At 36.2% G+C, this 15,255-nt stretch overlaps 1 protein-coding gene across 4 annotated transcripts in view; it reads right to left on the bottom strand.

The window, feature by feature from the left end:
- LOC112599388 (protein grainyhead-like) overlaps window positions 1-15,255 on the bottom strand; it is a 103,191-nt gene that overhangs the window by 13,276 nt on the left and 74,660 nt on the right. For all 4 annotated transcript variants that reach the window (XM_025346278.1, XM_025346277.1, XM_025346279.1 and 1 more), the window contains 4 exons: window positions 8,980-9,982; window positions 8,362-8,504; window positions 7,408-7,570; window positions 1,686-1,797 (listed from right to left, as the gene is read on the bottom strand). In XM_025346278.1, coding sequence (XP_025202063.1) covers window positions 1,686-1,797; window positions 7,408-7,570; window positions 8,362-8,504; window positions 8,980-9,982 — 1,421 coding nt within the window. The remainder of the gene's footprint in view (window positions 1-1,685; window positions 1,798-7,407; window positions 7,571-8,361; window positions 8,505-8,979; window positions 9,983-15,255) is intronic.

The following is a 15,255-nucleotide window of genomic DNA, read 5'->3' on the forward strand; positions in this document are numbered from 1 at the left end:
CATTATTAAGTCCCCCATATAATATATTTCCAATTTGTTGCAAATACGGTCCAATGTGCGAGCCATGTATCGGCGATAATGACGTGATCGTACTACTAAAGTTTATCCGATTTTACCGAATGTGATTTTTTATGCAGCATTCGCATAACTCGGTGGATTATAATGCATGTGTAGATTCAAAGACGATGCTGAAGTGTGTATATGTAGATATTACATTAAATGGCGGCGGTGTGTAATGGGTCGACGGAAAACGAAAAAAAAATATCAATGAACAAAAAAATACACGAATACCTATATAGTGGATATAATATAGGTATATAAATTTATAATAATAAATGTATATAATATATGTAGCCGATAACAGGTTTGAAATCCTTGGCAATTGCGATATAGACGTATATCATTCGAAATGTCCCATTATATTATATTATATTATATTATATTATATTATATCGTATAGGTAAATACGGAACGAGAGACCCTGATCGCGCGAAAAAATAACGTACGACCGCGCGTTAAATGGAATCGTCATTTTATTATTCGTCCAGGCTTTAATCACTGGGCGGCGTCGTTTTATACGTACGATAAATAACGCATATGATGACGATTTATTTATAGCGTTGTACACGATTTGTAGGAAAAATAAACTTCTGAACGTCGAAAAACATCAGCGGCAACGCATATATATGCATATATTAGACACTATACGCCTCGGGAAATCTAGAGGGGAGAAATGTTACACACAAACACTCGGTGGAGCTTACACTATACGTCACCGTGTCATACAGGCACTAATCATATGCACGTACAAGCACAGCATCACACACGCACGCGCGAAGTAACGAATCGTGTTCGACGAAGTATATATAATCTCTAATATAGGTACGTGTGTGCCCACACGTTATCCTCACCGGACATCACTCCCGCCTATCGTAGTTTTTCTACACGTACCTCATCTACATGCACACGAAATGGTCCGCGAGTATCCCGTGGATTAAAATATAAAACTGACTTGTACACAACGCGCGGTGTACCTACTCGCACTACGTTATTAATTATATTTCTACTTCTACGGTGATAAATAAATGACAATTGTTATTAACTATTTTTATATATACATAGGTATATATAATATATAAATATATATACACACAAAAACACACTATATGCGTACTGTGTATACTGTATTTATTATTTTTGTACGTAAAGGTAAGCTATAACATGTTGAATAATATGTGTACGTATATGATCGAAAAACGACACCTAATGGGAAACGGATATATATTATAATTTTATTATTATAGTCTTTGCGCTATCTGTCTATGTTTGTCTCTCTCTCTCTCCGTCTCGGCCACGAGTGGCTGGAGAAACTTGTCAACTTGACGTCGCACGAATTATTGTAACACGAGAACGCGGATTGCGGTACACGGTCTGTTGATTTCTCGGCAATGCGCGTTTTTCCATTAAAGTATTAACGTTTACGACGGCGGTGTAGGATTTCAACATATCGATTCTTCGAACGGGAGGGAGATCGAAAGGATTATACTTATAGACGAAAAAAAATATTAAGAAACTTGGAATTTTTGGAGTTTTTTCTGTTTAACCGAGCACGAGGATTAGTCTGCCGAGTCGGTAACCCAACATATTCGTTTTTAAATTTAAAAAAATGAATATATGCGACTTACCGGCGTCGAGTATTCGTTGTTTGACGCTGTGTTGTCTGCCGTGCCAAAATTGCCACGCTTTGATTTCGTCATCTGGACTTTTCTCTTCTCTGAACATTAACATGACCACGCTCTGCAAACACAAAAAAAGACCAAATTCGTCAGATAAATATGACTCATTTTACGGCTTCGATGAATCATTATATAATATAAGTGACTAATATAATTATAATGTATTATAGGAACTGTTTTGTTATGCATATAACACATTATAATGGTTATATCCCAATCTTTTTTTTATACATGTACAAATGATTGAGTGAAAAAAAAAAACTAACAAAATATAAGTAACTCGACTATACATAATATCGGACGTTCGCATGTTTTGATATAATTTACTGTTATTACCTTCGGATTCTCGATGAAATTAAATGACTACATGGTCGGTAGTATTATACCAAGAAAAACACATGCGTGTTCTGCTGGCCACGAGACGCGCTATTAATTTTTAATCTCCGGACCATTTTAGAAGCTAGTAGTTTTTTTTCGTATGTATAGTTTCCATAGAAAAGCAATAAAAACGTACAGGCATTATGTGTGTGTATATAAAAAATACAAGTAAAAAACGAATGAGTAAAATAAAATTGTTCGAATTAATTGAAAGAAGCAATCTATGGGTAATAACAATCAGTAATGAGATTCGGTATAATACGTGTGTTATTTTTACAATCACGGCCTTGAGGAAACGTGGGTTAGGTTTTTAACAACGCCGTTGTGTTCTGTACAAGTTATAATTTTTATTTTATTTTATATTTGAGTGTTTCACTCAGCGAGAAGTGAGTTGTGATTATGCTTTTAACCCGCTGTGTGTGCACATTGCATGTACAACCACAGCAATCATAATCAACAGCTACTATAGGTATAACATCATCCACCACCTGTCAAGTATTTACATATGTCGAAAGAGAGCGGAGAAGGAAACTTAAAATGCCCGACTAATACGCAGATTATTATTATTTATTATTACATTGTTCCCCCAATTATAACTTCTTATATACCCACTTAGTAATATATTACATTATCGGATTAAAGAGATGATGACCGATCAACTTGACGGTTGACGTAATTATATATAAAAAAAGTCTATATAGTATATAAGTATAAACTAAGGTTGAAAATTGTCTTGAAAAGAACAAAAGTAATTATCTACTCGGAGAAATGATGTATACAACAATTACGATGCTTATATACATATTTCATAAAAAAAAAATCTGAGAGGATAAAGCCTCAAATTCACACGATAAAAATGTAATTTTCGTATAATAGCTTCTGACTGTAAGCTTCGGGGCAATAAAAAGGTATAAGTACAAGAAATATTCAAATTATTTCTCATTCGATCGTCTTAACATACAAATACCTATAAGTACGCATGCATAGTATTGCGGTGTATATATAATTTATAGGGTATAACCGTAGTAGAATGAGATGAAAAAAATATGAAATGTGTTACGAACGACGCCGCCGCTTTGGAATATGCATATTTTATGTGCGCGACACCGATCTGACAGATACGAAAAGAGATAATTTCCATCGGAATCCGCTGCTCCAACGACGATCCAGCGGAAAAATAAAAGATAAATTCGTAAGACAGGTGTCCCGTGAGAACTGCAGTGCGCGCATAATACATTATCCGTTTGTGTGTGTGTGAGTGGAGAAGGCATCATGAAATCCAATATAGCCGTGAGTTGACAATTGACCCTAAGAATACGATATGTTCATCTAATGTTATAAACGCATAAAAAAAGTAATAATATATAAGTGTGTGTGTGTGTGTATAAAGAAGAAAAAAACATTATAAATTCAACGCCGTCGCCTAATCTCACAAAACAAGAATTTCCTTTTAGAGTCGTCTTCACGTGTGTGTATAAAGAGCGAAATCGTTGATGTGTGGTTGTGCCTATATTATAAGTGTATGGTAACAGAGTAGAGATTTTAACGCCCGTCAAGTTTCGTTTTCGTTATTACCTCTTTTACCCTTTATCTTCCTTCACCGAAGAATATATATTTCATTACAGTATATTATAAACGGTTTTTTTTTTTTTTTTTATGAGTATTTTTTTCTCAAAATATATTATTCCTTATTGCTTTTATGCCGGCATAGTGTACATACGATGCATATTATGTTGTACTCCGGTAAGAACGTTTATTATAATAATAAATAATACATTACACGACCGTACAGAATCGAATTTTTTAGATAAAACACAAACTCGTCGCAGCTGACTATATATATATATATACACACACATACATTATACACTACAGGTGCGAAACTGTTAAGCGCGTAGGAGTCGAAAATTCATATTCGGTCCACTTAAATCTGCATCGTGTTTCTCATTTATATACCTATATATAATATATATATTATATATCATTCACTATATACATGAGCCGTCCGATTACTTGTCCTAACGGTGTGCAAGCCAGCAAGAAAAAAATGAATAAAAAATACACCATAGTCACACCCGGTGTTTAAGCATCCCCTCCTCCTTAATCACCTGCAACCTGGGCAGAGGCGGCGTGCAAACCGTTTCCGCTGTTTATATACCTATACCTATCTATGTATACATATCGAAACGGCGGGCGACATACCACCACCACGGTAGAGGAATTTATGAATTATTGAATTGTCGATTGCCGTTGTGGATTTCAGAGTTATTACCAATCTGTCTGAGACTATTATACTCGTATTACCATTTTACGTATATACACATAGTGCATTATATAAAGATATATATATGTTTGTAGAATGGCAATGTTGGATTGTGCGTTTTTATATTTTATTCTTCGGACAAACACTATAAATCATTGGGTCGTCAGTTGACTTCTGTGGTATACAATCACCGCTACCTACGAGAGAATAAGTATTTATAAAGGCATAATAAGCAGGTATTTACTTTATCAGACAGACATATACATACAACACGAGTACTTATACAGTGTACACATATACAATATACATACACATGTGTACGCGCGGGCGCGCGCCTTCGAACTTACCGAATTAAACATTATAATGTAAAGCAACTCAGTCGCTCCCCGCAGTAGGAATAGATATATAATTATATGGACTTCAGTGAGACTTTTTGTATACATACGTGATTTAATAGCAATAGAATATTATATCGGAAATGGCTACATGTGGATATCAATTACATTAAAATATAGTATTATTACTATTTGTCGGCAGTGGGGTGAGGAGGGGATGATGATTTATAAATTGTAGTGAACGCACGTCATTTCCATTATTTAATTATAAACAACCACACAAGTATTAGCTATTGGGTTCACGGAGGAAATGATAGTGTTTTTGGATTGAATCAAAATTACGCTTACAAGAGCGAGGAGTTTCAAATGTCATGGCTTTGTTTAAAAAAAAATGCCTCCGCGGTAGTCATAGAACACAATATATTATAATTTGGTAGAAAGAAATGAATGATAATTTATTATACATTCGATCACGCTGCCAACCCATAATTATTTCTAGGAATGGGCACATGCATTATCGTAATACATAAAATATACAGATATCGGGAAGCTAGGATTTTCAGTGATAAATTCCCCGTCAAACGATGACCACAGAAATCACGTTTTACATGATATTCAAATGTATAAGTCATATACATAATGAAGGGGTCCACGCGTACGTTATAGTATAGTGTGTGTATGTGCAAATGCATTAACACGTCACAACTGGAGGAATTAATATATATTATATGCTATACAATATATATATATATATTATCTTAAAATACAAGCACACACACACAACAATTATAAAGAGTGCGATTACGTCTTAAATATAGGCTGTATCGCTATTAGGTTGTAATTTTATATGGAAACACGACTCAAGGTGGTTGGCAGAGGTAAGGTAGTAGAAGTCAGCATACGGCCCGCAGTCAAGACGTTAGAAGTGTGCAGCGATTGAAGTAAAAAAAAAAAAGACTAAATGCTTTTATATAGATGAAAATCTCGACTAGATATATATTATATAGGAGACAAGAGCGTAGGTAGGCCAGTGCATACGGTCGGCAGGCGATCATTACAAGAAGACGGTCCAATTACTTTCTTTCGAACGGAAAAATATATATAGCTGTCTATTTATGTATATGGAATATGTATGTATATAATATAATAACACGTTAAGTGCCCAAATCCATGCTCTTCAGATACTGGTCATCGACCCGTCGCTGCACCGTTGTGTGTGTGTATTGGTTGTACCTTCCTCATTTTCCTCCTCTTCACAAGTTCCTCCTGTATGTATACCAATCACAACAACACAATCTACCCTGCAACCATTTAGCTATTTATATATAAATATATATACACGGCACTCACACACATACAAATATCTAATAATCACCTTGAGCGAGATTTTACCCATTGACCGTTGCCGGAAGATAAATATATTATTATATATCTTTAGTGCCTCGACATAATATATGAATATAAATATGGACCGCCGATTGGCGTTATTATTATTATGATTATCCATACACGGTATACGTGTATACACTATACATAAAGTGATGCTGAAACGTGCGTGTTAGGAGCGGTTAAACACATATAGATAATATGTGTATAACGTCTATATAGGATACAAATAATAATAACAAAAAAATGTGTCTTGCAGACGAATTGTTTTTTTTTTCCAAATGATTTTTCTCTATCATTGAGAAAACACAAACACGATAGCCAAGAAGTAATACAAGCTTACCACTTAAAACAAAACAACCGATAACTCCCCACAGACTACAGACCATAAGATGTTATTAATATTACCGTCATTCTTATACATGTGTACTTTTACACACGTGCAGTTTATGTATTTTATATATAAATTATATTTTATGCAACGGCAGTGTAATTATATGGGTAAATAGGTTTTTTTGTTTTCGCCTTCATCAGTGATCAACAACTGTAGGTCCCCCATATGAACGTTTGTTAGTACATTTGTATACAATTACAGCAAAAAGGTTTACTTATGTGAAGTATTATATCGGGCTCAGATATCAACACAAATGGCCTTATAGCTCGATAATATTATGATATAATATACACTCGGTAAAACTTTCACGTCGACGCCGATTAGCGTCGAAATAGTTCTAATAAATCGACAGAATAAAAAAAATTTTAAATGCGAACCTTATATTATATTATGTATAATATATCAGCGTTTAATTTACGATCGTATTTATGTTATTTTGATGAAATCCATTGCAACACGACATGTTTATAAATATAAGTATATATGAGAAAAACGTGCGGTGACAAGCAACGTAACATAATTCAATGTAATGTATGCAATTATAATATCATTGAGCCAATATCTTTGTCAAATATTCGTGCAGAAATATCTTTTAATAACAAATCGAGAAGCCTGAAAAATGCTGTATTAATGATGAAACTATTTATTTTTTTCATTTATATTACATTAAATTATTTGTTTTGAGATCTTTTGCTTTATTATTTATGATATAATTACATTAGGTGGCCAAAGGCCTGAAAATTAGTTTATTATATGCCTGTATGGCAGTATAATATAAAGGAAATCAAAAGTTTAAAAAACAGAATTTAATGAATTGTATTTCTTTTTACGATAATACCTATACAAGATATAATTGAATTTGTATCTTAGTATAATCAGTATAACAAAGTACATATAATTGCTAAAGGCTCTTACCTTGACTGTTTGACTGGTCAACGGTTTATCCGGGTCTGGTATGTACTCCATAGTAATGCCATAGAATTGGCCTTTATTAATGTACGTCACTCGGTCGTCTTCACGCCTTTGGTTAGTCGAGATCGGAGATTCCAAATAATAGCGGAACCCATAGTTGGAGAATCTATATATAAACACAATGATTATTTAATAAATTGTATGATATATTTTATTAGCAACAATTATTCATATCGTATTTTTGTATAGTACATGTATCATAAATACTAAACATATATGCACGCACAGACAATACACCTACGTTGGTTAAAATTTTTCACTGTAGTTTCCTTTCTATATAAAAAAAAAATATTTAACATTTCCAGGGCGTTCCTTATTATTCTTTTAATAATAACATTTTTAAATGGAATTAGTACTCAAGAGCGGCTGCTTAGAATAAAATATGTCTTTCGGCCACGCCTAAATTTTAGTTAAAAAAAAAAAAGAAACACACTAAATTTCCAACAACGGTGGACACTAGACACATCCGGAGGCGTTTGATTAAAATTAGCGTGCAAAGTGGGTCGTCAGATATCTGGCACACGCAGACCGGGGGGCAGACTAAAAGCATATAAATAAATCTAAAACAAAAAAAAAAAATCTACTTGACGGGAAACTGGTTTAAAAATTTTAACGATCTAGACGAAAATGTCGAAGTCTGAATTTATTACCGTAAATATTTTCGTATGTATGAGTTGACAAACGCTCTCTCGGCACCGCCACGGAAAGTATGTTAAATTATAATTAAAAAAATAATAATAATAATAATATCAGAAAACGAGCTGCGAAAGTATTTCTAATAGGTACGTTGATCAAAACTATTTATTTTTTTTTTGTCACCAGACTTTCGAATTTAATTTAATTTTCCTCAAAAAATGTACCACCAATTATATCCATTTACAAAACGGGTATTCTTACACTTTCGGTATTTGTATCTTGTCCGCATCGTTTTGCCTGCCGAAATCGTGCCACGGTCTCGACCGTCCACCGGTGGGCGTCCGCTGTGCTTGGTGTTCGCCCAACATGCTAGGTGTTTGACACATCTCGTTGTAATCGAATGACTGTACAAATACATAAAATATTAAAAGATTTATTAGGTACCATCGGTATAGTTAAAAATGTAATTTTTAGATGATGGAAAAAAAACGGTAGGGTTGAACGTTTTATAAAATATACTCATCGATATCCCACCATACATGTCATCAGCCGATTAAGACCACTTGATTACATTTAAAAAAGCTTGAATATTGGAATAGAGACTGCCCTCAAAGTATTAAAAAAAAAGATAACGATATTATATTGTTTATCTACATCGAGCTGATGATGACAAAAATAAAAACGCACAAGGAAAACCGTTAATGTTTATATCGAAAAGATTTTTTGGGAATATCAATCGACCGATACACATACACGACCATTACGAAAAGAACGATATTATTCCGCGGAGGAAGGAATTGTTTCAACATTTTGGGAGTCTAAATCACTATACCGCGTGTAATGACCGTCAAAAGTACGATATGATAACGTATCACGTACCTGTTGGATAGCGTTTTGGTCGCGTGGCGTGATGGCGTCGGCGCCGATACCGCTGTCGGGCGACGGCAGGTCGACTGTAAGGCCGGCTGCGGCGATGACGCCCTTGTTGTGGTACGAACTTTGCCGGACGTAGCGTTCGACAAACGACGCGGTGGCCGCGGCGTTGGACACGGCGCCGGGGTCGGAGGCATCGCCGCCGTAGGAGGATGCGGTCTGCCGGCCACCGCCGCCAGTGCCGATCTGCGAGCCGTACGGGCCCGGTTCGGGTCCCGCGCCCGCGCCGCCAAAGTACTCGCGGTAAGTGTACGGGTCGGCGAACGGCGCCCGGCCACCGGACGTGGTGATGTAGCCGCCCGGGTTGCCGGCACCACCGCCGCCCGTCAGCACGGACGACGTGGTGTACTGCTGGTGCTTGGGTGACGGCGTACCGCTGTCGGCGTGCTGTCCCGACATGGTAGTGAATATGTGCGTGCCGTACATGGGTTTCAGGCCATCCGGCGTGGCGATCAGCTCGATGGCCGGCGGCGGCGGGTTCATCTCGGTGATGAGCGACGACGTGGACGACGGCGTGCCGTTTATGGACCGGCTGTTGTGCTGAGGCGAATGGTGTCCACCGCCGTACTCTTCTTTCACGCCGCCCACCGCGTTGTTGTTCGCCTGTTGATTGTTGTTGTTGTTCACGACGTCCACGACCAGCTGCTGTTGCTGCTGGTCCTGCTGACCGCCGTTGTTACCGGACGTGACCAACACCACTTTGGGACGTCCCCCGATCGTTTTCAGACCGTCCGCATTGTTGCCGCCCTTGTTTGGTGGTCCGCCACCGCGGTGATGGCTCAAGTCCTCGGGCTCGCGCTTAAGCGGTTGCTGGTGCAGGAAAAGTCCCTGCAAGTCGCCCAGGTGTCCGGTGCCGATCTCTAGTCCTCCTGGACTCGAACTGCCGATAAGTCCGTTGGATGGTTTTAGCTGCGACGGTAACAGCGAACCGTTCGGCGAAGACGTTGTTCTGCGAAGAAAAGAATAAAAAAAAAAAAACGTTATTCAATATTATATTACTGTTAATATTATTATTATTATTATTATTATTATTATTATTATCAGGTAGTGTTATAATAAAATACGATTTTTATTTTCAAAATTATTTCGTTAGTTTTCCATTAAATCACCGATTGCGCAAAGCCATTAAACCGAAAGAAGGAAAAAAACATGTAGCTCGTAAAACTGTGATCTGGTCTCGTCGGTCAGTCGTTGTATTATGCAAATTTAATCGACGCATAAAACAAATAGCCAAAAATAATAATAATAAAAAAAAAAATAACGTCTCGGCCGCTAATTATGATGAGAAATAAAATTAAATAAAATCATCGACCACTATAAACATCATATTATAATATATTATCATATTATACGTAGACGTGACGTAGCAGTATTCTTATTAACGCAAATTATTATTCCGTCGTTAAGAGTTAACATATTATATATGCACGCGATCGATAAAAAAATAAATATAATATACTACATTATAATAAAACGATAAATTGTCCTAGTGGACGTTGTGTTGCGTCCTGTCAGATTCCGGGCACAAACATGTTTTTTTTTTTTTTAAATTTCGATGTCACTAGAAATTAGAAAGCCCGGACGGCCGTGTATCCACAATATGGTAATATTATACACGCATGCGGAAAGACCCGGAACCGTGAAACTTTCGCAAATACTTAATCATAATATTTTGTTATACAATCACGAGGCGACACAAACAAATACGGTATATTATTGTGATCGCGATTTCACATCAAATTTTACGATTAATATTACCTACGGTTTGAACGTTGAAATATGCACTACCACGGTTTTTAATGATATTATATTGTTAAGTTGAAAAACGAGCTTGAGGAGAGGGTTGAACGAGCGGGAACGACGACGGCGGCATAGACGGAGAAGAGAGGATACGACGACGACTCACGCGGACCGGCGCGAGATCCCTTCTGTTCGCGCAGGGTTCTAGCAACCGTTCTAGTAGTACATATAAACTGTTATTATTATTACCCAATTGCAGGCTACTCCTCTATACCTGTGTACGCGCACCCGATATCGTCGCGACGTCTCCCGAGAAATTATGCACACAAACCGGTTTACGAGATAAGAATTTTTTAGCGCATTGTTAAGGGATACATAATATTAATAACAATAATACATATATAATATTATATTATACGCGTATGCAGCGAGTAATATATGTTAACAGCCGAGCTATTGTTACGAAACGTTCATTTAAATATAACTGTAAGGCATTTTTTAATTAATCTTGATAATATAAATCCGTTGTAATAAAACATATTCCCACACGCGAGAAGTTTGGGTATACTCTCTAAACGACACCTATATGATATGCCCGTATAGTAGATACATAGTGTATAACCACCAAATTGTTGTTGCTGCCGTTTCCGGCTCCTCCTCCGAACGGTGGCCAATTATAATATGATTTACGCAGCGAAGATTTCAATTCAGCGATTTAAACGACGCCCGCGAGTTATTAATAATGTTTTTTTTTTTTCAGCCGTAAATAAAGGCCGCGCCGAACCGTTTCGAGCGCCTCCTCTTTAAGATTAATCGCCCGCAAACAAATCAGTGAATTATCGAAAAACGCAGCCACGCTAATAATAATTGACCCGCGGACAGAGGTCATCGAATACATAATCGCGTTTTAATGTCCGTCTATAGCGAGACGAAATAATTTTTTCAATTGTCTGTATTATTATTATATTACTGCGGTATTATTATAACATTATTTTATTATTAGGATCTCCAACAGACACGATTATTATTATTATTTTTACAGCCAAAGCGGCCTGTTTAACGCGCATAATATTATAAATTATATTATACATCACGATTCATGACGATATGATTATTACTAGTGTACGCGATATAAGTACCGTCGACAACGTGTAATGCGTTTTTAAACACATCGTTTTTACTCGGACGAAACTCGTGCAGCCGTTTTATCGTTAAGCGCTCACATCGTCGACTACACACACTCAAGTACACAACCCGTCATCATAATATAATAAATACATCTGCACTCAACGAGGTGATTAATAATTAGAAACGGCGCGGGCGGACAAGATTTACGCGTGAAACAATTATATATATACATAGAAAGCTCGATGATAAATATCGTTTCCAGGACGAAGATGTTTTATACACATTATCGCTGGTTATGTATCAATAATAAGTTATGTTCATGATCATCCCGTTTTGATTGACATGCAACTAATAGCTGTGACGCGGCTTCTTCGATCGATCGGTCAACTCGATAGACTCGTCTGAACCCCCGTCGATTCCACTCCCAGAATATCGAATTATTATATTCAATCCTATCACACAGTAACAATGTGCACGATCGTGGACACGACAACTAGAACACTTAGTAAACTAAGAACGTATAATTTTTTTTTCCCGTCCGTATAAAGTAGTAGCTACTTCAATATTATAATGTTATATTATAACGATATTTTATGTGCATATATTTTACTAACCATTCTGGTTAATCGATCAACGCAACTACTGGACACTTAATGGTTTTTTAAAAAGAAGTAACGCCGCTGTAATAATAATTAATGTAATAATAATCCTCCATCCCGAAGCTATTTACTATGATTTTAATAATACCATTGGTCACCACTATTTACATAATAATATATATTACGTAGGTATATGGTATTTTTGTATCGATATAATGCATAATTTAATAAGTGAATAGTATAAAGTTTTGCTAAAACTGTTGTCACAATGGTTTCTTGTTTGTAGTATGCAGCAGATAACAAGTCAATTTCGTTTTAATTAATCTTCGCGATAAACATGTTAATACAATTAAAATGAATAGAGAAATAATTGTTCGAGGAAAAAATTGTTTCGGTCCAAACAGAACTGCACTCAAGCAATACTCGATGCATAACCTTGAAATGAGTAAATACAAAAAAATAACAAAAAACTAACACTATACGACCACACACATTTCTTGGCTTATTTTGTACATAATACGATATTATAATATTATATAGTATAATTACGGCGTAGTTTTGCATGTGGTAATATATTTTTTGTTTATTATTATAGCTTCACACAGTTTTTATCGTAATAGCAATGACGTCATATGTTAATTGCACGGCACGCAGGCTGTGGGTTCTGATTTTTTGGTGTATCAAATATGAACTCATATAATACATATAACACCTATACATTATAATTTAAATTCATACGATGTATAACATAAGAGGAAGCAGCGTATTAGCTATTTATCGGTTTTTGACAAGGTCATCACTGGAAACTATTGCGCTGAAATGAACATAAACCTACTACTTTATACACAAAATTAATATATACTTATATATTATAAATATAATAAATAGGATCGCGACTACATATATACACTGCAGCAGACAGGTGTTGGGATCGGTTTCGTTTTACAACACGCATGACAACCCCCTTTTAGCCGTATTCTTATACAATAAGACTATATAATAGTAATATATATATATATATATATTTGCGTGTGTGTGTGTGCATACTGATATACGTATAAGGGTATGCAGCAGCGCAACCCCTTTGAAAAACATTATGCACCAACGGATTCTTCTAGTTAGTTTATTTTAATAATAAATAATATGATAAAAAAAATAAATGAGGGAGACGAACGGCAGCCCGCGATGGTGGCGGCGTCGTCCAAGTGCGTTTGCTCTGGCACCCTTTCCAAATACCCGATTTCCCATCACTTCATTGAGCTTGTCATAATGAACTCGTCACGGCATCACTCACTCGTTCACTCAACGCCGCTGCTGTTTTTTCGGTACGTGTCAATTTACAACCAAACACTACCACTTTTATATAGGTACGTTCGTCACACGACCCGACGCCGGGTCATTAGAGTGTTGTATATAGGTACACAACATTATGGTAAATAATATTATACACATATTATAAATATATATACGTTGTACATTGCGATACGATGTTATTATACATAGCATACAGCAAGGGCTTAATACTATATGCGATTGTCTCCGCGACACGTCTGTGTAACGATTTACTCCGTTGATAGTGTAATGAGCGCGAAATTAAAGCGTATACGTACGCGTGTTTTTATATAAAAAAATGAGTTCAAACGGTGTGAAAGACCTCTCATCTAAAAGGTACAACTGCAAACTGTACGCGTATATGTAAAAACGCGCTGCGACACATAGTATACATACACATAATATACACATTTATATTCATTTTACACATACACATATGCAGAACCGGATCTGGACATTTGATATCGCGGTTCGTCGTAATGTTACACGCAGGACTTGCGTGTCGGATCGTCTATCTTTGCGGCGGCGACGGTGGTGAGCGATCGACCGCGCGCGACCGACGACGACATTATAATATATTAGAAAAAACAGGTTTTAGCCATAAATTGCAGAACACACATATAAAACGAAATATAGGTAAGTGAAAAAAAAAAAATACGAACGAAATGAAAAAAAAAAAATCAGAAAACTCGCTTCGTTGCAGCACTAGCTTAAACTTGTCAAAAATGCCAAAATTAATGTACCTATTTTATATATTATCTGGTTTTCACCATCAAGAAGCAGGCGCGCGCGCGCGCTCGTTTTTCCCAAATGTCATTGCACAAGTCTAATTAGAAAGTTGTTTCGGTCATCCACGATAGCGTGTGCATATGTGTGTAATATATTATATTATTTGAATATAACACTTTATCCATATAGAATATAGGAACACAGCCGCCGCAGCAACACAGACCGATTTAATCAGTCCTATACTGCTATGCACTCCTGTGCCGCCACTACCGTCGCTCGCGTATATTTTATAAAAATCTAACCGATAACAGTTTTTTTTTTCTTTCCATATACATAACTTTCTAAGTTACTCTCGATAATTATGCCGGTATATATATATATATTAAAATAACGCTTATTTCAGCGGCAATGGTAGATACGAATAATCGGGTTTTTATTCTCATATAATTTATTACATAGTATATAATAAATAAACTATTCAATAAAGCGTGAATACAACGCAGACGGGGTTGGCGAAATAAGTAATAAAATATCATATTTATTGTCGCTGTTCATCATACAATTATATAACGTGTACAGCGCAGACGTTATTTGGTGCGGCAGCTCGTCATATTATATGCATACGTATCGGGAGCGGATAATACGTATTACGAATGACGATATTAGCCAATAAAAAAAAAAAATCGACGCGCAA

This window comes from Melanaphis sacchari, unplaced genomic scaffold (genome assembly GCF_002803265.2).
Source record: "Melanaphis sacchari strain LSU unplaced genomic scaffold, SCAv2.0 Contig50_pilon_pilon, whole genome shotgun sequence".
Classification (NCBI taxonomy): Eukaryota; Metazoa; Arthropoda; class Insecta; order Hemiptera; family Aphididae; genus Melanaphis; species Melanaphis sacchari.